Raw genomic sequence first — 24,541 nt, forward strand, 5'->3', positions numbered from 1 at the left:
TCCTTAATGCAAAGAATGCACTCGTTTTTGTTGGTGTCCTTGGTGGCCAGTGTCTCCCGGCTTAACAGCCTGCTGGCTCAACTGGACGAGGGCCTGACCTCAAGTGGTCGCGGCGATATGGAGCAGGCACGCAGCGTCAGCTGCAAGCTTCTGCAACTGGTGCAGACACAAGGTGCAGATGGTTCATCCACCTCTGGCTATCAGATTAGTGTACTTTCATTTGCCGATAGCTTGTATCACACAGCTCCCGTAAGGCAAAAAATCACCATCTCGTGAAATATCTCTTTTCCTCTGTAAAACCGAGCTGCGCTGGGGCCATGCCGAGACAATTTGGCATGGGTCAGGAGACGCCAAGTTGATTTTCCATTACAGAAGCCGAGCTGTGCTTTTGACGTCACACGCATTGAACGAGTCACGACATATGTAGATGACGTGGTGACCTTGTGTCCTTTCTGTGTACTGACCGATGTGCCGTGTATTCAATGTATCATTAGCCCAGCAAATGGCCCTCTTTTGCTCCAGCCAGATTCAAATGTCATGTGAAGCCAACCTATCACATTTTGGTCCAGTGGAAAAGCATGTAATGCAAACAATTTTGCTGGCTCCCCTAGGATGTACGCTTGCGATTAGCATGGTTGGCTACGTGTGGTGCGAAAGAAGTTCAACATACATACGTGCCAGAGGAAAACTGATATTTCACTCTGATGCCAAGTGTCTGTTGATGGGCATTGACTATAACCAGCAGAGCTCATTTTTGAGTGATGAGGCCAGAAACTTTGTCGTTGCTCTAGTGTTGTTGTTGACACCTACACTAGGTACAGGGAGTCCACGGGTTACGGAAGTGTTAGGTTCCAGAGAATGATCCGTAACCCGAAATTTTCTGTATGTAGGAAATATAAATTTTTTCCCCCAAAATGAAGATAAAATCCCATAGCCGGAAATAGCTGTGCCTCCCCTACCCGATTACTAGTTCGTTTTCACTCAGTACTGGATCGGGCTGTGGTCTGTTTTCTATTGCTTCCCGTATTGTATCGCTGTACATACGCTCTGCACTTCCTATTATTCTTTAATTTAATGGAATATCTACCCGAACACTACCCATAATTAAACTAATGGAACGTATACTGTATCCAATTGTTTCTGAATACCACGAAACATTTTAACATGAATTATTAACAGAAAGCAGTCACTTCCGAATTAGGCTAGCACTAGAATTCTACGATCGCTGTTGGCTGAGACCATAATCGAAGTGTAATTGTGTTAAATAAAGTACATACAGTAAATTATTCGTGAAATAAACTTAAAATTAAGAAACTATAAATTGAAACATGGGAAAAAAGATAGTTCTAAGCATAGAAAACAATTACGTAATGCTACTAAAGGAAAAGAATTACAATGCTACCAAACATTCCATTTACCTTAATCCTAGTGAAGCTTGGACTCGGTGAAGGTGGCGTTTTGGTGGAGGGGCTTATACCTCGCACCGCGTTATTTTCTTCGCAACCTCACTCCGCTGTACTATTTGCGCTTACATAACTAACGCAAACATTTCCACATTGAAATGTTTTTAGCATGAGTTATGGGAGCATTTCTTTACAGTCGGATTTTCGTAAGTCGGGTCTTCTGCAACCCGGCAATTTACTGTACAGAAAAACCTTGGATTGCGAGTAACTTGATCTGCGAGCGTTTTGCAAGACGAGCAAATTTTTAAAATATATATTAATTTGATAAACGAGCGAGGTCTTGCAATACGAGTAGTACGTGTATACGCTTTGTCTGCCGAGGGTCACGTGATCACAACTGATATACGAGTGCTTTGATATACGAGTGCTTTGGATTACAAACACGTTTCCGGAACGAATTATGCTCGCAATCCAAGGTTTTAATGTACTCATTTTAGAGGCAGTTGACTGATGAGACGTTATCATCAAGTACATATCCCAATTGGTAGTTGCTAATAGTAAGCATGATCAGTAATTTAATCCAGATCAGAGGGATCATAGTGCATTGTAATCATCACTATGTCATATGCATGAATGTTAATCCATTGATGGATGAAGGCATCCCCATGCCATACAGGTCGTAAGGATTATTTTATCATATTCCATCATACTCGCGGGGGAAGGTGGGAAACATAAAAGTACAATACAACAATTTATTTTGCTGCACTGCCCTTTGCTGATCACCATCTAGTCCTGCAGCGTATAATACCTATTATGCATTGTGGTCACTCAAACCATCACCGTCTAGGCCGAGCCCGTGCTTAGCTTCTGAATTTTGATTAGATTGAGTGCATTCCGGGTGATTTGATCATAGGATTGTCCATATGTATTCTGCAATGTAATGGGCTTGTAATGGACATGTCATGTCTATTACATGGTCAATATACATGACTCTTTAATGAATTAATAAGTAGTTTATTTATTGAAAAATATTTTTGTAATGGATTTTTTTTCTCGAAAGCAAAAGTCAACCATCATGCAAACAATTACATTGAAACCGTATTATCCTGAAACAAGTTTATATGTTCCTTTTGGTGCTAATTATAAAACATACATAACAGCATTCTCTTGTCAATGCGATATACTGTGATGAATTGGGGTCGTGTGATCAGGGCACCGTTATATATAGCAGTGAAGACTGAGCATCAATTCCTTGGGGCCATGCACTCGGCATACCTGTGAGTGATTAGTGCATAGTTGCATGCTTATCTACTAGTAATAGACTGCTTAAAGCAAATGTACAGACACAGTAAAAAAAATGCTGAGAAGCTGTACAATTAATACATCAGTTTAACATGTAGGCTTTCGTGACCAATATCATCCATAATAGAGGTTTTTTTGGGTTAGATCGTGATCTAACCCAAAAAAACCTGTATTATAAATGAATATATTGTTACGTGCTTTTTATTCAACGAATTGTGACCGGTGGGAAATTTTTAGGGATTTTATGAGGAATGGACAGTGACTGCACTTGTGTGTATGTATGTTGAACTTCTTTCGCACCCTACGTAGCCAACTATGCTAATTGGAGGTGCGGGCAATTTTTAACTTAATACTGTATATAACCATTCTGGGAGGGAGCGATGGTGCAGTGGAAAGGGCACTGCGCTCTCAACACAGCGACCTGAGTTAAATTTTTGGCCATGGAATTGATTCTGGGACCCCCACTCATTCACCGACTGTACTAATGACAGGGAAGTATGGTCAAACAACCCCCCATGACAGACAAGTGTAGGGAGGCCTTCCTCCAGCAGTGAAATTGCCAAGAACTACATTATTACATTGTTATTGAATTGTAAGCATTCTTATCAGCAATAGGAATTGAGGAATAAGTGGAAGGTGAAATGTGTTTTTTTACGCTTCCACCATACTATTGCTCACTTGCATCATGCTGAAGTAAGCCCTGTGGATTCTTATTCTTTGGGTCTTTTGGTAAAGTCACGTAGATAGAAAAAAAATCATGACGTTTCGATCGCAACACAAGCAATTGTCTTCAGGTGATAAATACAGCGAGAGAGCTGCTGAAACAGGATGTTATATAGGCCTGAGATGGGTGCAGCCCAAGGGTAAGTGGGCGGGGTTAGAGATGGTATTTGCATGTAAATGTAAGATCAGAGGGCGTCCTGAGGCTGTGAAGGTAGCCATTGTATTGTGAAAAAACGAGAGCCACCGCCACATCGAGGGAAAGGAGCATCGGTGATTGTGCTAGTAAGACATACAGCCTGTCAATGCAAAGACCTCCAACATGGAAATGCAACTCAGAGAGTCGGAAATAACTGATAACATCGGCAGGTAGGGTGGAAACATCAGAGCCAGTTATGACTTAAACTGGTTAATAACGTCCTTCCAATGATTTCTCAGTTTGTACCCATCTTCTTGGTTGAAATTGTGTCTGTTTATATATCTGGATGGCTTCATGAACGAATCTGTGTTGATAGCCAGTAAGTTTGCAGAGTACCTTCGTCTTGGAAAAATCTATTTTGTGTGTGCCCACAGCGTTACAACAATGATCAGCCACGGCCGAGGTATTGGTCCTACCGTTCAGATCTGCCTTGTGTTCACGAACACGGTCTGTGACATGTCGCTTAGTTTCCCCCATGTAACTATTGCTGCAGACACAACTTAGTTTGTAGACACCAGGGTATTGCATGTCAGGGATCACATCCTTCACAGATGGGTTCAGATCACGAATTTTACGTACTGTGTTGAATCAAACCTGTATCTTGTATGGTGTAGAGTTTTGATGAGGAAATTATTCTGGGCTGGATGGTGGTGGGAGTCAGATTTTAGATAGGCATCCGTGTGGGTGGATTTCCTGTAGACTGTCCCAATGAGCCATCTGGTCTCTTTTCGATTAAAACATCCAAGAATGGTAACTTGCCATCCTTTGCCACCTTCATGGTGAATTTTATGGCTGGGTGTATGGAATTGATGTGGTTGAAGAATTGGTTCAATGCTGGCAGGCCATGTGGCCAGATGACGAACGTGTCATCTACATATCTCTTCCACAAGGAAGGACGTAGGATGGATGCTTGGATGGCATCTGTCTAAAAATTTTCCATGAAAACATTGGCTACCACTGGAGCTAAGGGAGAACCCATTGGGGTACCTCCAACTTGTTTATAGAATGTACCATTCCAGGTGAAGTAAGTGTTGGTAGGGCATTGTCTCACCAGGGCCAGTACATCAGCATTCAGTCCTTGTTGGACCAATCCTTCAATGATTGCAATGGTGTCAGGCACAGGAACTTTGGTAAACAAAGAAACTGCATAGAAACTGACAAACAAGTCACCTGGAGATAATGAGATGTCTTGTGGATTCTGTCAGCATGGACTTGACAAAGTGCCCATCGTAGTCACTCGATGACCTGTTTAGTCACAACCAAGAACCTTTCATACCCCACATTGAAACTAATGGCGATGGTTCAAATTACAATTCATAAGTAAAATGAAGTGGAACTGTGAATACCATTGTCTGATTTTCCACTCACTTTTAAAATGTGCCGCACTTTGTTGTTATGGCGATCCCTAAAAATTTCACCGATGCGAACTTAAGTACTGGTCAAATCAGGTGCAATTGTATTGGAATTGAACAGTTTCAGGCAGGAAACACTGCCAGTTTTGACCTTGCATTTTAACCAAGAGATCTAAACCTTTGATATTGAACATTGTAACATGGAATTGGTGCGTTAAGGACAAAAACATTTGGCTGGTGCGTTTACAATTTCTCATTTCAGATTCTTCACTGCCACATGGATGAGTGGAACATATTTTAAATGTTTCCAGAATGGCTAGTGAAATGAATCTGTGTAAGATTATAGGTCAAAGGATGTGCTTGCGTATAATTTATGTTGCGAACATTTTTACATTTCATCGTTTCGGTATAGCCATTTAACATGTACCAACAGTACCATAATTTAATATGATATTTTTTTTGTTTACCAGAAATACATTGAAGACAAGTTTTGCATGTTAGTTACTACAATATTAATGCTGTGGTTCTGTTGAATTCAACTGTTCCTTTCCATCCCTATAAAATTACATGCCATGTTTTACGATTACAATTTACAGTCCTCATAAATTTAACATTACAGCATAGCATTCTATACTTAGTTATATCTAATTGGAGGATCGTAGTACAGGTGCTGAAGTACTTTTACTTTTTAAACTAGTTGTGGCATTGCACATTTACAAACGTGTTAATTAGTTTCCTGCTGTGCGGTTAAAATGTTTCTGTAGGGAAAGTTGTGAAATAGTCTTTTTGTGTTCTTGGTTCTTTCGGTAAAGTCACGTAGAAGGGAAATAATAAAATAGTAAAAATAAAACATAATAAAACAATTCTCACGACGTTTCGGCCACAACGCAAGCAATTCTCACGACGTTTCGGCCACAACGCAAGCAGCGTTGTGGCCGAAACGTCGTGAGAATTGTTTTATTATGTTTTATTTTTATTATTTGATTACTTCCCTTCTACGTGACTTTACCGAAAGAACCAAGAAGATGAATCCCTGCAGTCACAAAAGCTTTAAATCGAAATTCTTTTTGTGGTTATATTTGTGCGGTATTCTATATTTAGCTTTGTATTGATATAAGGTGCACATGGTTGCATTATGACTGCTTGCCCTTGCTTGAATGATGATAATGAACAGCATGTCCTATGGGCAGGGTGAACCTTCCCCATCAGCCCTGTTCGCTCCCCTGTTGGCCCCCACCCGGTTGGCCTCACCCTTCCCCCATTGGTCACACTCACTTGATACTCACCATTATCAGATACTCACCTGACACCACTCACCTGTTACAGGACAGTAACCATTCACTTGATACCTGACAGCCACCGGCTACTCCGTGCTCACCTTTATCACTCAGGAGACACTCACCAAACGCTCACCACTCACAGTGCGGGTTTATGATGGCTCAAAGCTGCTGAACCATGAGTTATGCGTACGTGTCATTCTCTGTCTTGTAAAAGTGCAACACAGGCGGGGAACAAATATAACGTAAACGTTTGTTTTATGGTATCACCAGTATATGTAAACAATTGAGATATTGCCCTTTATCCACTTTTGTTTGTGGTTTGTTGCGTGGGTAGGTGTCTAGCTATGGGTGGTGAGCCTATGTGTGTGTGCACTGGGTTATTGGTCTCATGTATAATGGAAGCACGCAAATAGTTATGGGTCCAAAGTTATAACAAGTTTGAGCTCCCGTACTTAGCACAGGGTTCAGTAACCTGCGGCTCTGAGCCACATGCGGCTCTTTCAGGACTTCTTCATGATGTTATTCACATGTCACCGTGGCTCTTGAAAGATTGAGCTTTATTTTACCGAATTCAAAAAGGCTCTTGTTATTTTGGTTCCCCACTGCCTTAACGAACACAACAATGTCTGACCCAAACCAGGGGAACGATTCCTAAGCATGCCTGAGTGACGTCGGAGTGTCGAGTTGCAGTGCCTCTGGTTAACTTAGAAATTGCAAGGCCAGTCCTTCGTATTTATACTTTATATACATAAGGGTTGCACTGCTCGTGTGTAATCTTTAAAATAGCCCATTTGAACGTCATCACATTCATCTTGTTGAATGAAATTTGTCCAGTTACACTTTTTAACAGAAATGTTAAGCAGCTTATTGCAGTACAGTGAGCGGATAAAAAAAAACTGATGGCAAAAACTTTTTAATTCTTGACATACAAATTTATGTCAAATCACTTGTACTTTTAGGCCCCTGCTTATAAAAGCTGAAAGCCACTTTACAATACTGTTATTTAGTGGATACTTTTGTTTTGGGTGCACTGATAAACCATTATTTTGACAAAAGTGAAATTGTCAACAGCACAGTTATATTTTTATTTATTTACAATGGAAATGACATTTTCATTATTCCAGATCCCCACTGCAATCTGGTGATATGCAGACAATCATGGGCATAATGTAGTTGATATTAAAAGCATGAAACCCAAGCAAAGTTCTTAGAATAGACATCAGCTCCCATGGGTTTGCACAGCTGTCTAACTTATGCATCACTCTGGTGTCTCATTCTCATTTGCACTCTTGAGATATAGTGTGGTGTTTCTAATGCGGTTCATAGATACCTTTTCCTTTGCCACCTTTGTAATGCAAATTGCACACAAAGCAACATTAATAACAGGAGAATTGTGAGTAGTTATATGCAGGCACTTTGCATCACGCTGTCTGGAATATGCATGGCTCTCAAATGTTGTTTTGAAAAGAATACACTTGCTAGCGATGTGGAACCGTGACTTGTGGTTGAACCATTGCTTGTTATCTGTTGTCATTGCTGTTCTGCTCACTGTCCACTCATGGACTTGCTGCCTTGACAGTGAGGTAACACCGTGTCCCTGTCTTTTTGTCCAATTTATAGAGATTTTCACAATGGAGCTTAAACTGGACAGGTCAATTGAAACTAGTTAATCCACTTAAAAGACACAACTTCACGATCAAAAATATCTTGCCCCTGGTTGTGATGTATTTAAAATGTTATGTCATCACATACTGCTTGCAATTAGCAAGCCACATCATACACTTGCTGTCATGTCATGTGCTTTGGATTTGTAATTGGAATTTTTGTAACATTGGCCATATGTGTTTCACAAAGATTATTTTGTAAGGCACGTTCAAGATTAAAAAAACCCGCTTGTAAACCATAATGAGCAACCTTTTCCCCTCGCATTTAAAACAACACATTATGCATTTAGGGTGGCATGGTGGCGCAGTGGTAACATTTGTGCCTCACAAAAAGAAGAGTCTGCTATTGATATCTGACTCAAGTGCCTTTCTGTTTGGAGTTTTATATTCTCCCCCTGTCTGCTTGTGGGTTTCCTCTAGGTTCCCCTGTTTCCTCCAATAGCTAACACAAATATATACAGTGTAACGGGTAAAAACTTAACCTTCAGATGACTCCGTTGGGATTACATATAGCAACATCGCCTCCTACTGCAAGCATTTGGCAGTACTCTCTTGATAAAGGCCTGCAACATAGTCCGGCTTTCCTGGTTAAACAACAAAAATGCATTTTGGAGTTTGGTAATTATGCCAGTGCCGTATTTAACGGTACAGGCATACATGTCTTATAAAAATCAAAACAATGTTTTTACTTATAATTGCTTTGGCAGCTTGTGACACGTTATTGCTCCTTTGACATGTAAAACCCAGCATGCAATGCGGTAATACAGCGTGACAATGGGATGGATGTTTTAAACTATGGCATGTGTTGTGGACAGGAGGTTATAGGAACAAGTGGACAGATCAGGCTAATGCTCAGGAAAGGCAAGCATGTGATCTGAGAAAGCCACACATAATACATTAACATGTTACTTTGAAAAAATACCACAGTTCGTCCCTGGAGCATCATATGTCTTTTCATTTATTTATTAAGCATGATGTGTTTAAATTAATACTGCAATGACAGCTCAGGAGCGGAAATTCATTCGTCAGTCCAGTGGAAAGCTGCCCTCCCGAGACAGGAGTGGAGGTAGATTGATGGACCCACGGTGTCAGCACGGAGGCTGCTGTCCATTGCGTGTCTGGCAGGGATCAACGCTGAAAGCTGACAGCGAGAATTAAAAACAAAATAATACAAAGCTCATTCCATGCTTCTGTCTGCCCGGTAGCACTTCCACAATGATCAGAGCATTCGGTTTTTATATTTAAAAAATGCCCTTACTAGTTGGTTGTGTCGGGTGGTGGCGGGTTTTAACGACACATTTATATATTTACGCGATCTAACCCAAAAACCTCTATTGTGGAAAAAAATTCTGCCACTGTATCACAGTTATTATGGAATGGAGTAGAGTATTTTAATTTTGAGAATGTTATGTTTCTTTTCTTTGGCACCTATAACAATAATAGACAATCATTAAATGATGGGTGACTATAAAATATAAAGCACATGTGCTCATGGCTGATGGATTGTAGAAAAGCGTCAGAGGCTATAAATGTATACTTGGTGGAGGCATTGAGATAAAGTTGCAGTGACATGCGAGTTTTTATGTCTTCATCTTGCTTTCAGATGGCGATGTAATAGATATCTTGCACATAACACGAACGGCAGAATTTTAAAGACGGCATGTAAGCAGAACACCATTGAGCCACATCATAGAGCACTGATGTTGTGACAGCAATCCAAGGCTGGTGCATTAAACTTTACCTTGGTCCTCAACATAATCATCATCAGTCGTGGTCAATCTACTGCTGGATGAAGGCTTCCCAAAGCTACCATTACTTCTCACGTGATAGGTGGTGGTAATATCGCTTTTAATAAAAAAAAGGCATTCAAATAGAAACAAATTTAAACGTTTAATATTGTTATCTCATCATTATCACGACATGCACATCCCTTGTGTCAATCCGATGCTGGATGAAGGCCTCTACACAGTGGATTGTAGTTGCTTTGGAGGAACAATGCGAGGTGGTCGAGACTAATGATGGAGTGGCAGCTAAAAGAGAGAACACGCTCTTGATGAAGTGATTAAATTAGCTCCTGTGCAAGTACTAGATGGGTAGTTACATTAAAGGACTATCAGAGATGGTGGTGGCTTGGAGCGTCCTTCATACAGGAGTTGATTGAACATGGCTGCTGATGAGAAAGTGATAGCTGGGGAACCGTTGTATTTTTTTCACCTACTGTAATTTAAAACAAAAATATTTAATTGTATTTGCAAACATGTCTCCAATGGCTATCTCAGGATAGTATGTTGTGCAGGTATAGTTAACTTTTTACCTTATTTTACATTTATATGGAGATTATTATTGTGCTTCAAAAGGACAACAAAAAACACGATAAATTACATGTATTTTAGGCATACACACAGGCAGTGTGTCCCAGAATTTCTGATATGAGTTTCTAGGTTTGTAAATGAAAACATATATTTTAGTAAATCGCATGTAGTTGCATTCTAGTAACAGTACCGTCTTGATGTCATATTAAAACGTATGATAGTGATGTTGCAGGAACGGATGCTTTAGTGGAGGACCAGACTAACTCTGTTGTCTCTTTTTCCCTATTAATGAAACTTAAAACTCGTGTTGGAAATCCCATGATTCCAAGTACCTATTATCAAGATAAGAGATGCAGTAATTGTTTTTTGGTTCATGGTTCACTGAAAAAGAATCGGTGTATTAAATAGGTTGACTGGGTGATGTTATCTGGCTATTGTTAAGTGAAAACTGAGAATGACCAGGAGTGTATTTTTGACTATTGCCTATGATGATAGTTATCCAATTCATTCAAATTCCATGCATTGCAGTGCTGCAGGTATTTTAATGCATGCTATATTTGTAAATGGATTATGTCCACTGGAGCAATCTGAAACAAGCAGCTGATTCAAATGCTTGTTATTCAGCTCTTGGTGCCTAGGAACACTGATGCAAATAAACATCCACAGTAAACAAGAGGAATATTTATGTTCGTAGGGAAACCATGAAGATATATTATCTATTCTTAACAAGATTTTATTGCACAAAATAGCTGAGCCACTAATCACAGCAGCTGGACGGTTCAAAGGTACACAAGTATTAAAATTATATGTTTATGTTCAATACATAAACAATGACCACGTGTGCTGCACTGTGTGAGTGTTAAAGTAGTGTTTACTGCTAAGTGGAGCGTGCCCAGACATTAGGGACACTGGAGTACCTGGCACCATTGTTAACATGCGTGACTTTCAATTGTCTTTCTTTACACAATGGCCTCGACAGATTTAAGACCTGGCCATCGTTTATCACCAGCAAGTGCTGTGGCGGTCCGATTACAAGAAGTAGCTCGCTCACCGATTACGTTTCGATCTAACTTTAGAACGATACAACACAGTACATTTCTAACCACTGAAAGCTACTTATTTTTTACGGACTAACTTGGAGCATGGTTTAATAATAGTAATTTCAACTTGTAACGCGCGATGCAATATTCGCTCAAACTTGAAGAGAGAGAACGCCTCGCTCAAGGAACCACAGATGAGCAAGCAGGCGATGAGCCAGTGCCACATTCCCTCTCGAGCACTGCACTTTATATATTTTACTGTCTTATCGGCCATAAGTATGTACATGTGGGAGGAAACCCACGCATATCCCATACAAAGGGGAGAGGTAAGGCCCACTTTCACTCTACCACATTGTTAAGGCAAGCCAGGGTATGGCACCTCTTCGATGCACATGGTAAGGGAGTTTTCACAACATATGTGCGATCCACTAACCCTTGCCTCCCACAGTGCTGGATTACACACATCAGCTCCGCGTTATTAATATGCGATACGCTGAATAAAAAGTTGCAGTGCCCCCAGCATTCGTCCAGAAATAGAAGGCTTACGCTCTTGCTTGGTGGCGAGTGAGATGGAAAATGAGGCTGTGTGCTGGGTGGTGGGCTTGCCTGGGTCAGACAGGGAAGAGTAGACACCCCCTGGTCAAAACTATCTCTGTATATATAGCAACTTCCTCTGGACAATCTCAAACATACGTGAAACCCTGAAGGCAGCGCAAGCAAAGGGTGCTTGTTGCTTGATTTACTGCATCTGGCCACTTCAAGCCGGTGGGTGTGATGTGTTTTGATGGAATTTTAAATTGTTGTTGTTTAGTACCTTTCTGCACATTTTGTAGTGGATTCACTTTTGTTTTTTATCATCACCAGCCATAATCAGTCCACTGCTGAATGAATGTGTCCCCATGCTGTCACCGTCTGTTATGGTCCTAAGATGTAACAATCCACCCAGCACCTGCAAAGGAGCTGACGTCATTGCTTGATCTAGCTGGCAGATGTCCCTTCAGACGTGTTACCTCCTTTGACTTGCAACGCTCGTTATTATAGCCCACCAGCCATCATCCTTCTGAGCAAAGTGTCTCGCCCAAGCCCGCTTACTTTTCTTAAAGTTATGTCTGTAACCTGTGTCTGTTCTCCAATCCATGTGTTCTCTCTCTCTCTATCTCTGTAAACCTAAGCATGCATTTCTCCACACTTTTGTGCACACTTTAGAACTTTTGGTCCATCTTCATCAGTGTTCATGTTTCTGATTCATGTATCATCGCAGTGAACATGCATTGATTAAAAACTATCCTCTTTAGACACATGGGCGTGTTGCGTTGCATTATCAAAATGTTTCTTCCCAAAAGTGCTCCATGCTCAACATCTTTGATCTCAGTCAGTCTGAATTAGCTGTCATAAATATATAAAGATACACAATCTGCTGTGTTTTCCGGGTTGGTCTCTATCACATACTGCATATATCTGATTGTTCGAGATTATTTGTTTTGTCCTTATTAAAATAAGAGATGGCTAATGTTTTTTCTATATATAAGTTTACTTTTGTCCAATCTCATTTTCAGAAATAATCTTCTAATATCACTGAATAATTTTGGTGAACACGTCACTTTGTCTGACTCCCCTTTCAGTATTATTTGAGTGCTTTGTTCTTGTTTATTTTTGATATTGTTTACATCACTTCTAATTCTTTTTAATTTAGTCCTTGATTTGTGAGAGCTTGGCTAACTACAAAGTAGAGAAACCTTTCCTAAACCCTGCTTGCTCCCATAGTTGGTTGACCTTGACATTTTTAATTCTTCCGTGCCTATTGATATTCATCAATAATTTGTATAGTGTACTTGCATAGAGATGATGAATGGACTATAGTTCTTCAAATCTGTTTTATGTCCCTTATTGAATTGAATAATGATTGAGGTATGTCATTATATCAATATTCTATTTTATGTAAAAAAAAGTAACACAACAGACTCTGTCTCCTCGACAGACCTGTTCTCCACCTGAGGACGGCTGCTTGCGTTGTGGCCGAAACGTCGTGACAATTATTTTATTATGTTTTATTTTTATTATTTTATTATTTCCATTCTACGTGAATTTACCGAAAGAACCAAGTAGACAACTCCAACAATTGATACTACTTGTTGTTGATGTCCACATTAACTCCACGTGGTTCAGGAGTGTTGCCCATTTGAATGCTGTGAAAGCTACAGTTGACTTCCTCAAGTGTGACGCTCCAGTGCCACACTTACTATTGGAAGAAAATGGCTATTATTGATAAACTATATTAGCCTTTTCCATAATAAGATAATTCCTGAGAAAATACCTTTTTCAGCTGATGTAATATTACGCAACATGTTTTGACTGTTATACCTGTTAATCCAATGAATTAGGAGGAGGCTATTTGTATAAATATCATATTTGCTTGTGCGCTTTTGGCAGGCTTCTGCTGATTATTTGGTGCTTATGGTGGTCCTCTCTGCTCTGCAGAAAAAACCCGAAAAGAAATGGCTGGCAAGGGCTGCAGTGGAATGGACGTAATGCTGTCAACCTTGGAGGTGTGAGCTCTTATAACGTTTGTTGGGATTGTGCCCAAGTGTATTTTGCTCACAAAAGTATTTCGTCTAATGTAATTCAGATGTGGGAAATGTTGCATGAATGTCTGCAGGCTCTGTTCTTTTTTTTTACAAATGAGAGCATGGATGCACATGTACACATACGATTCTGTATACTTATACTGTGTACGGCTGTATTTTTGTGTTTGTTTATCTGTGGAACTTGAAATTGATACTTCTAGCCCTGCTCTGTTAACATAAAGTAGAAAATAAATGTGGGTTTATTTTGAAGTTTTGTTTCTTGTTTTAATTAGGAGACTATTACTCATCTAGTCAAGTACAGTAAAACCTTGGATTGCGAGCATAATTCGTTCCGGAAACGTGCTTGTAATCCAAAGCACTCGTATATCAAAGCGAATTTCCCCATAAGAAATAATGGAAACTCAGATGATTCGTTCCACAACCCAAAAATATTCATGTTAAAATGATTAATACAAAATACTTTTTTTATATTTTTATTATTTAAATTTAATATCAAGTAATAAAATGTATTAATTACATTTAATCGTGGCTGGTGTGAGGGAGAGAGGAGGAGGGGGCCATTATTGTAGTACAGTTACTAAGGAACAGTGATTACACTTGGACATCAAATAAAAAAATACTTTACGCACACACACGTGGTCACAACACTATAGTTAACAGTATACGCTCGCACGGATGTTGACTATACGAGTGAGACACGCCGACTGAGACCGAGCATGGGAGACGATTACCCACAATCCCGCAGCGAGAGAGTGAGAAGAACCATCGGCTCAGTTGTGATCACGTGACGCTCGGCAGACAAAGCTTATACTGTATGTACTACTCATATTGCAAGACCTCGCTCGTTTATCAAGTTAAAATGTATCAAAAAAATTTGCTCGTCTTGCAAAACACTCGCAGTCCAAGGTTTTACTGTATATTCAAATTGAATACTGCTTCATTCTGGTGAGGCAGTGGTGAACACACTATACTATGAACCCAACGACCCTCTTCCAATCACTGGCCTTGGCAAACATCAGTGGCGAGTAATATCCAAACTGGTCCTCGGTCTCCCCTTCTTTGACCCACACTCCCAACTTGGTGAAGTATGGTCAAATAAACATGACCAAAAGGGGTGAGTAGGTTTTCATCCATCACTATACTGGTTAGAGAATGTACATTATTATTAGATTATTAACTTTGTAAACAAATCTTTCTGTTTCAGAATTCAAAGGACCACCAGGTCACAATGGACATCTTGAATATCTTGTTGGAGTTGCTTTCAGCTGGTATTGCTACATATTTACTGTACTTTCATACACATAATGGGGACAAAGCTATCAAAAGCATCTATGGCTTGTGATGCAATGCATATAGATTGTGTAAGGCTGCTTATGCATGCAATGGTGTTATTCTCTGTGAATGTTTGCCTTTGAGTAATTTGGCTCAGAGCACTCCATACTTGTTAAATGTGCAATTATTTTTAAGTCACAAAGCATTTACGAGGCAACTCACAAGCTCATGCTCACAGTTTATATTTAAAAACATGAGTTACTTTAAGGTCTTCAAAATTGAGCACGCAGAAATATCACAGCAACCTAATGTGTAGTAAAATCTCGTTTGCAAGTTCCTTACCACAAAATATTGTAGAATTCGTAGTTTGAGCCTGGATAGCACTTGTGTGAATGGCCCCCATGTACAACAGGAAGCTACCACGTTGGGGCTCCGTGGTGGGCTATATTGAGCACTACAATGTTGATATGCTGCTGCATACACAGCGGTGGTCCCTACTTTCGCCAACCCGCGCTGACCAGCATGGGGAAGCATGGTCAAGTAACCCCCACGACTCACCCTCATCCAGCGGTGGATTTCCAGAGGGCTGTACATGCACAAGGACTTGTTCGCTGTTACTGACATTTAAATGAAGAAGACTAATTTCAAATTGTTAAATTTCACATCTATAAATAACATGGCTTAACGGCATTGTTTTGTTCACCTGTGCGTGTGGTGGGGCTGTTGTGTGTGTCCAGGCAGCGGAGGTCGTGTGAGCAATCTGGTGTGTAAGGGTGGCTCTCAGATTCTACTTCAGACGCTGGTGAGGGCTGCCAAGGATAGTCCCACCAATGATGAGCTGATGCTGGTCATTCACTCTCTGCTTGCCAAAGTGGGACCAAAAGGTTGGGCAGCTTTTCTCATCTGGTCCATCTTTACTCCAGCCAGCCTGGCATCTTGTTTGCTCAAATCTCTGCCTTAATCGTTGTTGGCATTTATCAGTTTTTTTCAAATTAATCAGTGCTCGTGATGAATGTATAGAATGTTGTGCGTCAGAATGTATTGCAATTGTTTCTAATCATGATGTATTTGACCATCCTTCAAGGAGTTCAGTAGTCACTATTCACGTGCATTATAGTTGTCAGTATTCAGCATTCAACATAGCCTTTCAATTGAGTTGCATTTGGATCTTTATGGCTCTTTGTGGTAGGCAGAAGCATGTGTTGCTTATTAAATTAATTATCAAATTCAGAAACTGTGATGCATAAAATATGTAGTCGGCGTGAGAAAAGTAAATAGTGTAATGGTGCATTGATTCATCTTTTGAAATCCGTTCTTATTAAGATAAATGTATTGAATTGAGTGTGAGAATTGATTATTTTCGATTCATATACATTGTACATAATTGGTTAATTTGACTAACTGCAGCCACTAGAAAAACAACATTATTTATTCTTGAATCATGAACTTTAATTGTGACAATTTATCGAATTACACGGGAGTTGATTGGTGCAAATGTAGTTAATCATGATAAAATATAGTGTCTACGTACTTTTGTATTCACAAGTTTGTAAGCGCTCGCTACAATGATTGGTCAACCAGTTTTACTATGGGAATCGGTGATTTATTATGAATATAATGTTTGATAATAAATAAAAGATCTACTTTTGTTATATTATATCAATCATGTAATTTATTTTATGATTTCAGATGCTAAGTTCGCAACAAAAGCCAGACTGTGCGGTGCGTTGCCAGTAACGCTGACGCTTGTCAAACAGAATCTGCACAATCAACGCCTGCTCCTACCCTGCATGCACACCATCAAGGCCTACTCCGCCAGCAGTGAGCTTCCGCACTTGGCAACATTTGATCTCTTTTCATCTTTCCACAAAAAAATGCACTGCATGCAAAGCGATTTACAGTAAATGGGCCTCCGGTTGATGAGTTGGCTTTGCCTCCATGGTAATGGAGACTTTCTGCGTCGGTGGGGTTTATGCGCATGGCCTTCTGCTGTCATCAATGCAGTTGTGAATGCTGTCTCGCTTGGGAGAAATGGTGCGGTGGAACTGCTTTTCAAAATCGTCGGCCCATTCAGCAAAAGACAAAGCACTTTCATCAAGTGAGTAAGCAGTCAATGCCAATACCATCACAAATCAACTGTGCAATCACTTTGAACTGCATAAAGTCATCACTTTAAATAACACAATCATTAGCCTTGTGTGTGCAGTCACATTTAAAATGAAAATAATTCAAGAAACACATTTTCTAACATAAAAAAAAATGATAATACATCACAAATTATTGTTATTAATTTACACAATGGAAAATTTATTTCAGAGCGTTATTAGCATGTAGCAAATCTGAATTTAAGACCTTTTATATTGACATTGGTTTAACTGCAACGTGCTGTAATTCATTGCAACATGTTGGATATTGTGTTCTTCCATAATAGAGGTTTTTTGGGTTAGATCGCGTAAATATATAAATGTGTCGTTAAAAACCCGCCACCACCTGACACAGCCAACTAGTTAGGGTTGTCACGTAAACAGAACATGCCAATTCCTCACTAGTATAGCACAACATTTACAATTTGAGGTTGACATTTCGCTAGTAATTACAACTAGCTTCATCAGGCGACAGCCAGATTTGTGGAGAAGTCCACTTGTTTTGTTCCTTCTATAGAGGCGTAGATGTGGTGACCATACTTCTGCGCTCTTGCGCAAAGTGGGGGGGAGGGGGTGTTTTTAATGACACATTTATATATTTACGCGATCTAACCCAAAACAACCTCTTATGGATGATATTGGTCGCGAAAGCCGATGGTTCAACTGTTGTTGTATTCTTGTTAGCATGGAATATAATAGATAGCTTTCTTCCAGTTCACTATTTCCACACGTTTTACAATGAGAGCATTTTAAAGACTTCACCCATCACTTAGCAGTTTTGCATTTGGGGATCAGAACTATAATTGCAGTTTCAAAGCCAAGCTCTCAGGCGTGTAGCGGTTGTGCTTTGGTTGTGTGGCATTAAAGTTTCAACTCATCTGGCTTATACATCCCACCATTTAATCTTATTGAATATTTCTATTCGGTTATTAAAATGATTTTTTCAACGGAATATTCCACACCAATATTAACATTTGTAGCTTATATATATTATCACATGATATGCGAGGTATTTCTCAGTACAATTAGAGGTATGTATTATGTCGTTTACAAATATCCAGATGAAATATAACCAAAACAATCCCAAGAAAGTGGTATGGTTGAATTTTTAGCGAAAGTGAGATACATTTACTGAAATGATTTAAAATAACAATACAACACAAGTGTTGTAAATACTTTTTTGCAGTGTGAGTCACTGTAATTGAAGTAGCAGAGCACTGAAATAACCTAAAGCAGAGCAGGCGACTGTTACCTTTGCTTATGTGCATGATGCCATCAGTGTAATGGATGCCTGTCTAGTATTAAAAAGGTTTGCAAAGCATAACACTTCTGTGTGCAGCAGCCGACCTTGTGATTGAAAGGGTATGGCCTCTTACACTTAAAACATCATTCACCACTATTAAACTGTTCGTCTCTTCTCTGTCTGTATCTCTGGGGAGAAACCTTTCAGCAATAGTTACATCGTCTTTTGATTTTAAAATGTTTTTCAAGTATTTTATGTCCAATTGTGCTATTGCCATTTTTGTCATAATCACATATCACAATGCCACCTTTTGAAATCACTTCAACAAACCTCTGGTCATTACAATAAGGACATAACTTTCCCACCCACCGATCCACTGAGAGTAAATTTCATTATATGATAGTAAAGCTAATATTTTAAATTTGTAACGTTTTTTAGCAAGTGCAGAAACGAATTTTATGCAATGGGCTTTGTGTGTATATAGTAATTGGTGACCCGGATGAGATCATAAACTCGCCAAACTTGAAGATCCGGTTTAATAAGAGATGCGAACCGAGGATCTCAGTCGTGCCACCAAAGTGCGCTAACTTAAGAACCACTCGTCCACCTCTCGTAACATTGTCTGTCAAGCGTGCTGCTCACGTTTTCCCAGCAGAGGGCACTGTAGGACCGGCTGCATGGAGTCAAATAAAACATCAGGGGTCCCTTGAACAGAAGCGGACTGTAGCTCATCTCACCCCTCGAACCAAATATGCCCCAAACTAAAATGGCACACAACCATGTAGTGAAGGGTGGATTTGGCAGCACAGATGTAGAGTATTCATTTGGGGGTGTGCTGTGCGGTGGAGAGTATCAAGCATTAGCAACTGTGTTGTAATAAGATGCAGGATGCTGGTTATATAATGGATTTGACCCTTTGGCAGATAAAGCATTTCCCATAAATCTTACCTTGGCCTTCTAGCCTTACATTTGTGGAACTTATATTTGTCTTTCATTTACCTTGACAGGATCACCTTGGATACCCTTGCAACATTACTAAAATCAAGTAAGTGATAAATGGGCTGCATTTAAACAATTACATTAAGTGTTGGGTTCTCAGGGTTACTGGAGTTAACATTGAGCATATGTATATGGAATCTGCCTGCTTTTGCTTGGTATATGTTTTCATCATCAGGAACAGGTTCATTGCTTGGTTTCCATTTAAGCTTAAAGAATAGTGTAATATAAAATATATAGTATAACTTCAGTGGTCTGTGGTGAGAATGTCAATATTGGAAGCGTGCTTAATTTTATATTCAATACATCGTTTTGATGTAAACCTTTAGTTGAAATATTGAATGCAGGAAGTTAGTCTATAAATAAGTATGTAAACACTTGTGAATTCCAGAATGGACAAGTTAAAGATTAAACATAAGATATGTAAAAATACATCACTATATCAATGCAATGCTTATTCTTCAGCTCACAATACGTGCATTGAATTGCATGTGTAAGATTCATTGTTTGTGAATTTGCACATCTTGTATCCAATGGCTTTGAGACCCTACCACATCCACCACACTGTTTATAAAATGATTTTTTAAATAAAATTTAGACACTGAATCAGAACAATGCACCAAATCACCAACAGGGGTGTAAGCTGAGAATCATTATAGCTCATACAAGCATCCACGTTTAATTGGATAAATTAACAACATTAAATTTCGATTTAAAGCTTTCGTGACTGCAGGGATTCATCTTCTTGGTTCGATTCTACGTGACTTTACCGAAAGAACCAAGAAGATTAACAACATTGCTTGTGAAATTCACTGCAGAAACGAATGCAAGAAGAGCGGTAGACCGGGGGAACATTGTCTTCCTGCTCAACGTGTACCAAGACTGGCACCGTCATGACGCTCGCCACAGCCATGTGCCTGTACGTCGCGGCTTGCTCACCTGCCTCAAGCAGATCACCGCCATCAAGCACGGCCGAAGGGCCTTCCTGGAGGCTGACGGCATGAAGATTTTCTACACCACCTCACAGGTGGGCCCACCCATCTCTATGGTTGCCAGCTTTGAAATTAACAAGACATGTCGACAGAGATCGCAAAAGAAAGTGTTGTACTTCAACGTCATATATCTTGGCAAATAGGTGTTCGCGACAATGGCGTCAAATCACAAAAGCTTATTCAAGAGCCAGAATAGTGCTGAGAATTATGGACGTTGCATTTGAAATATTTATTTTCATTAACTAAAAATATATAGGTGGATATTCCACACTCACCACACTGATCACCTAAAAGCAGGGGCATCATAAATGTGGGATCATGGGGCAATCCGCCGTGGTGTCACTGAATAAGTGTAGCGGAATAACTTTTTGAACAGGTATACACCATGTAAGCTTTTATTGAAAACCGCTGTGCAGGATTGCATATATTAACCTGTCGAAAATAATCCACATTTTGAACGTTAACCCCATTCACACAATAAGCTGCATGTGCACGGCTTCCAGTTGGCACAAATGGAAGTTTTCTGTTGCAGATGAGTGCTTGCGTCACTATAACCATCTGTAATGTTAACCCATTGTCGCACATCTCAAAGGTATGTTACGCGTCAATGGCTAGCCAACAAGTTTCATTGTTGCCGAATGCGCACCCCCTGGCAGGAGTGCCTTACCAGCCGAGGACTGGACCTGCTGGTGAACTTGTCTACCATGATCATGCGAAAGTGCTGCCCCAAGAACCGCTTGCCTCTGCCCACCATCCGAAGCGTTCACCACTTCCCGCTGCCTGTCATACCCACCACGGGCCCAGTGGCACAGCTCTACAACTTACCCGCCGGAGGTAGACAACTTTTCAGTACCAATGTCACGAGCAATCTGCTTTCGTATATCTCACTTTACACTAAAGGTCGCCGTCTTTTTGACGGATGAGGCTTTGTTTAGACTGATTGCGCGCTTCCCTAATTGAAAGCCTTGTTTTGTCAGTGGATGACGTGGCCGATGAAAGTGACGATAACCTTGAACAAGATTCCGAGCAGGAGAATGAAAATGAAGAGGAAGATGACTTTTTAGAGAAGGTAACAGCACCTCTGCAGTACTTGAATGATATTTATTTAACCTTGGCTGCATTTGCTGAATATATTTCTTTTCTAAAACAATAAGCCTTACTCAGTTCTGTGCGGAACTTAAAAAAAAATGGTTTTCCTAATTCCCTTCTTGCTGTGCTGGACAATAATTCAGTGTCTACTGAATAGTTGTGTTTGCACATTACATAAATTTTGTGATAAACTGTAGATGGTCACTGTACCCATGGAATCTGGGTCTTTATCTCGTCTAGGCGGTATCTTACCACATATATCAGTGTGGACATGTACAGCCATATTTAAATTCCAATTCTGGATAAGTGTGTCCCCACTTGGTGGTTATGAATGGTGGTCACTTATTAAAACAGTAACCAGGCTCAAACTTGCTTGACTTCGGAGATATGACAAGATCCATTGTATTTCCAGGTAACTTGGTCATAGGCATATATATATTCACATATATAGATATGCATATCAATAGACTGAATTTAATAAGACTGGCACCTCGCCTCAAAAAGTTTAAACGATGGCTTATGTGACCATTTTGTATAGAAACATATTTACTGGAAGAAAATTATATATTACATGAGTCAGCTGAGATATATTTAAAAAATGAAATAAACTATTTTGACGTACTTTGTCTGCTCAGTCCATAGGCATGCAAAAGTGTCATGCAAATACAATATTGGTTATTCAGGATCCTGACATTGAGACCGATCTGGACAAGTTAAAGATGAAGCCTACGCTTGATCGCTCAGAAGAGGCACTCAAAATGTACGAGCAGTTTTTCCCAGAGCTCTTGGACAGTTTTTCGGTGAGTGCGACGTGCCTCAGTGTTTGTACAAAACTCAACACATTCGTCAATGTCACTGTGGCCTTAAGAGGAACATTACATGAGGCACCACTGGCAATGCAGTATCATCAAGTAATTTGTTCAGTTTTTGGAACTTCTCTGCAGCCAAAATATTTTTTTTCAATTCTCTGTAGTTTAATTGTGGAATATATTATCTTTGTAAATTATTTTTAAAATGTTTTTGTATACATTTTTTTACACTGTTAAACTAATGCTTGTTTCCACACTGTGATCTTTTTATCATTGAAGTACATTTGAGTAACAGTTCAGGATGAGTATCCTTATCAAATTGTGTTGTTTATGTTCACTTGCTTTGATTGCACTCATTTCCTCATCATTTTGCATCCCATCTATAGGACACATTTTCCAAAGTAAATGAAAATATAAATCACCAAAGTGCAAAGAACATGCCCAGCCCCATTGTAATACCAACAGCAAGCAGCAACGACAAGTGCAGTAGCTCAACAGGTAAGGGGCTGCCCATTCAGAACAGCATGGCATCACCTCTTATTGATGGCGACGACTCAACGCAGAAGCCTCGTTCTGAACCCGGAGCCCAGAAAATGGCAAAAGGCAACAGCTTCAAAGATCCGCAGGGTTGTGGGCACAGTGCCGATTCTCGCGATTTCGTCATCGGATTCAGAGGCTTGTGCTTGGAGGTGTCAGAACAGTCGCTAATCTGCGGGTGCTTGAACGCAAAGGTGTGCATTCACGTAGACGCAAGCAGGTTCGGCGATTTGAAAAAGAACACGCCGGAGCTGAGCGTCAAGGAAGCCAAACGGTTGGAGGGTGCCAACTGGTGTCAAAAGCTAGCTGCATCCAAGAAGGCCCAGGCAAATGTAAAATGTACTGGCGGAGCCCCGACCTCAGTGTCTGTCCAGCGGGATCTGAAGGAGAAGATGATGGGTGGTAAGGAGTCGAGGGACAAGCTGGACCCTTCACACGACAACGAACTTTACTCGCTGCTAGCCAGCAATACCAAATCTGTGGCGGGGTTCAGCAAAATGGCCTTTCCCGACTACTATGGACATATACCCCCTCTGTACAGGGAGCCATCGGTGGAGAGGGAATATGGCGTTCAGAGGTAATTGACTTTATTGGAGTCATGGCGAAATTCTCACCCCCACAGGAGTAATGATAACACAACCACATAATACAAGACTTATAAAATATATGATTCCGAAATATGCCTGTTGCGCGTTTTTTAAAATCATCTTTATACAATGCAGTGATGATAAAAGTCAAATGATATCTCATGAATTTTATTATGCAATATAGCAAAAGTAATTTATCTTTCCATTATGTAAATTAGCATTTTTCCTTTTTAATTCGTATATATTTGGAAGTGTGCCATTTACAGATTGCGGTTGTCACACTGTGTCATTAACATTCAAATGTATTTTTTCTGAAACTTCTTAATTAAAGGTCCAAGATATTTCAAGACATTGAGCGATTGATTCGCCCTGGTGATATTATAGATCGAGTGGTGTATGACCTTGATATGCCCAGGTAATACTCAGAAACATGGATTTGTTTAATGCTTGCCATTATGTGTACATATTTAAAAGCCTCCGTTGGAAGTAGAGCTTAATGCAGAGCGCTTCCTGTATTGTTTTGACATGTATTTCAGCTTGGTCTCAGAAGATGGAGATTGCCTGAAATTTTGCTCAGAATTTGAGTCTGGAAATCTTCGAAAAGCCATTCATATTCGCAGGTAATTGTCAAAATTTTCGTAATTATGAAAAGCGTATTACCAGTTGTTGGACATGTATCTGTATATAATGAAGCCGGACACGTTTATGATAGCCGAGAACGAGTCTATTAATTAATGAGTTAAGTTGCTCAGCATTTTGGCAATTTCAAAAACTATTTTCATGCTTTTTTCAGACCATTTGTCGACACTGCTGGGTCCCAGATGAGCGACCAGGAAGGGTGCAGGAGAGGGGAGGGAGACAGGGAGCAAGGGAGCACAGATGTAGACAGGTTTAGGGAAAAGCAACCATTCAGGAATTTTTGGAACCAAAGAAAAAAAAGCTTGATTATGTTTGATTAAAATTTTGAGTTTCTTATTTTAAGAGTGTTATACATGATCGCCTTTCCACACCTGCG

At 40.0% G+C, this 24,541-nt stretch overlaps 1 protein-coding gene across 7 annotated transcripts in view; it reads left to right on the plus strand.

Moving 5' to 3' along the window:
• Positions 1-24,541, plus strand: part of AGTPBP1 (ATP/GTP binding carboxypeptidase 1) — a 55,607-nt gene that overhangs the window by 4,765 nt on the left and 26,301 nt on the right. For 4 of the 7 annotated variants that reach the window (XM_078600065.1, XM_078600068.1, XM_078600064.1 and 1 more), the window contains exons 3-16: positions 51-172; positions 13,751-13,818; positions 15,062-15,125; positions 15,867-16,013; positions 16,819-16,950; positions 17,134-17,227; positions 19,524-19,561; positions 20,331-20,539; positions 21,161-21,338; positions 21,482-21,573; positions 22,277-22,393; positions 22,789-23,516; positions 23,858-23,941; positions 24,063-24,146. In XM_078600065.1, coding sequence (XP_078456191.1) covers positions 51-172; positions 13,751-13,818; positions 15,062-15,125; positions 15,867-16,013; positions 16,819-16,950; positions 17,134-17,227; positions 19,524-19,561; positions 20,331-20,539; positions 21,161-21,338; positions 21,482-21,573; positions 22,277-22,393; positions 22,789-23,516; positions 23,858-23,941; positions 24,063-24,146 — 2,157 coding nt within the window. Of the gene's footprint in view, positions 1-50; positions 173-11,948; positions 12,038-13,702; positions 13,819-15,061; positions 15,126-15,866; positions 16,014-16,818; positions 16,951-17,133; positions 17,228-19,523; positions 19,562-20,330; positions 20,540-21,160; positions 21,339-21,481; positions 21,574-22,276; positions 22,394-22,788; positions 23,517-23,857; positions 23,942-24,062; positions 24,147-24,541 lie in introns of those variants that run through there. The other 3 variants (XM_078600071.1, XM_078600069.1, XM_078600070.1) reach the window with 3 other exon arrangements.

This window comes from Lampetra planeri, chromosome 13 (genome assembly GCF_965212315.1).
Source record: "Lampetra planeri chromosome 13, kcLamPlan1.2.h2, whole genome shotgun sequence".
NCBI lineage: Eukaryota > Metazoa > Chordata > Hyperoartia > Petromyzontiformes > Petromyzontidae > Lampetra > Lampetra planeri.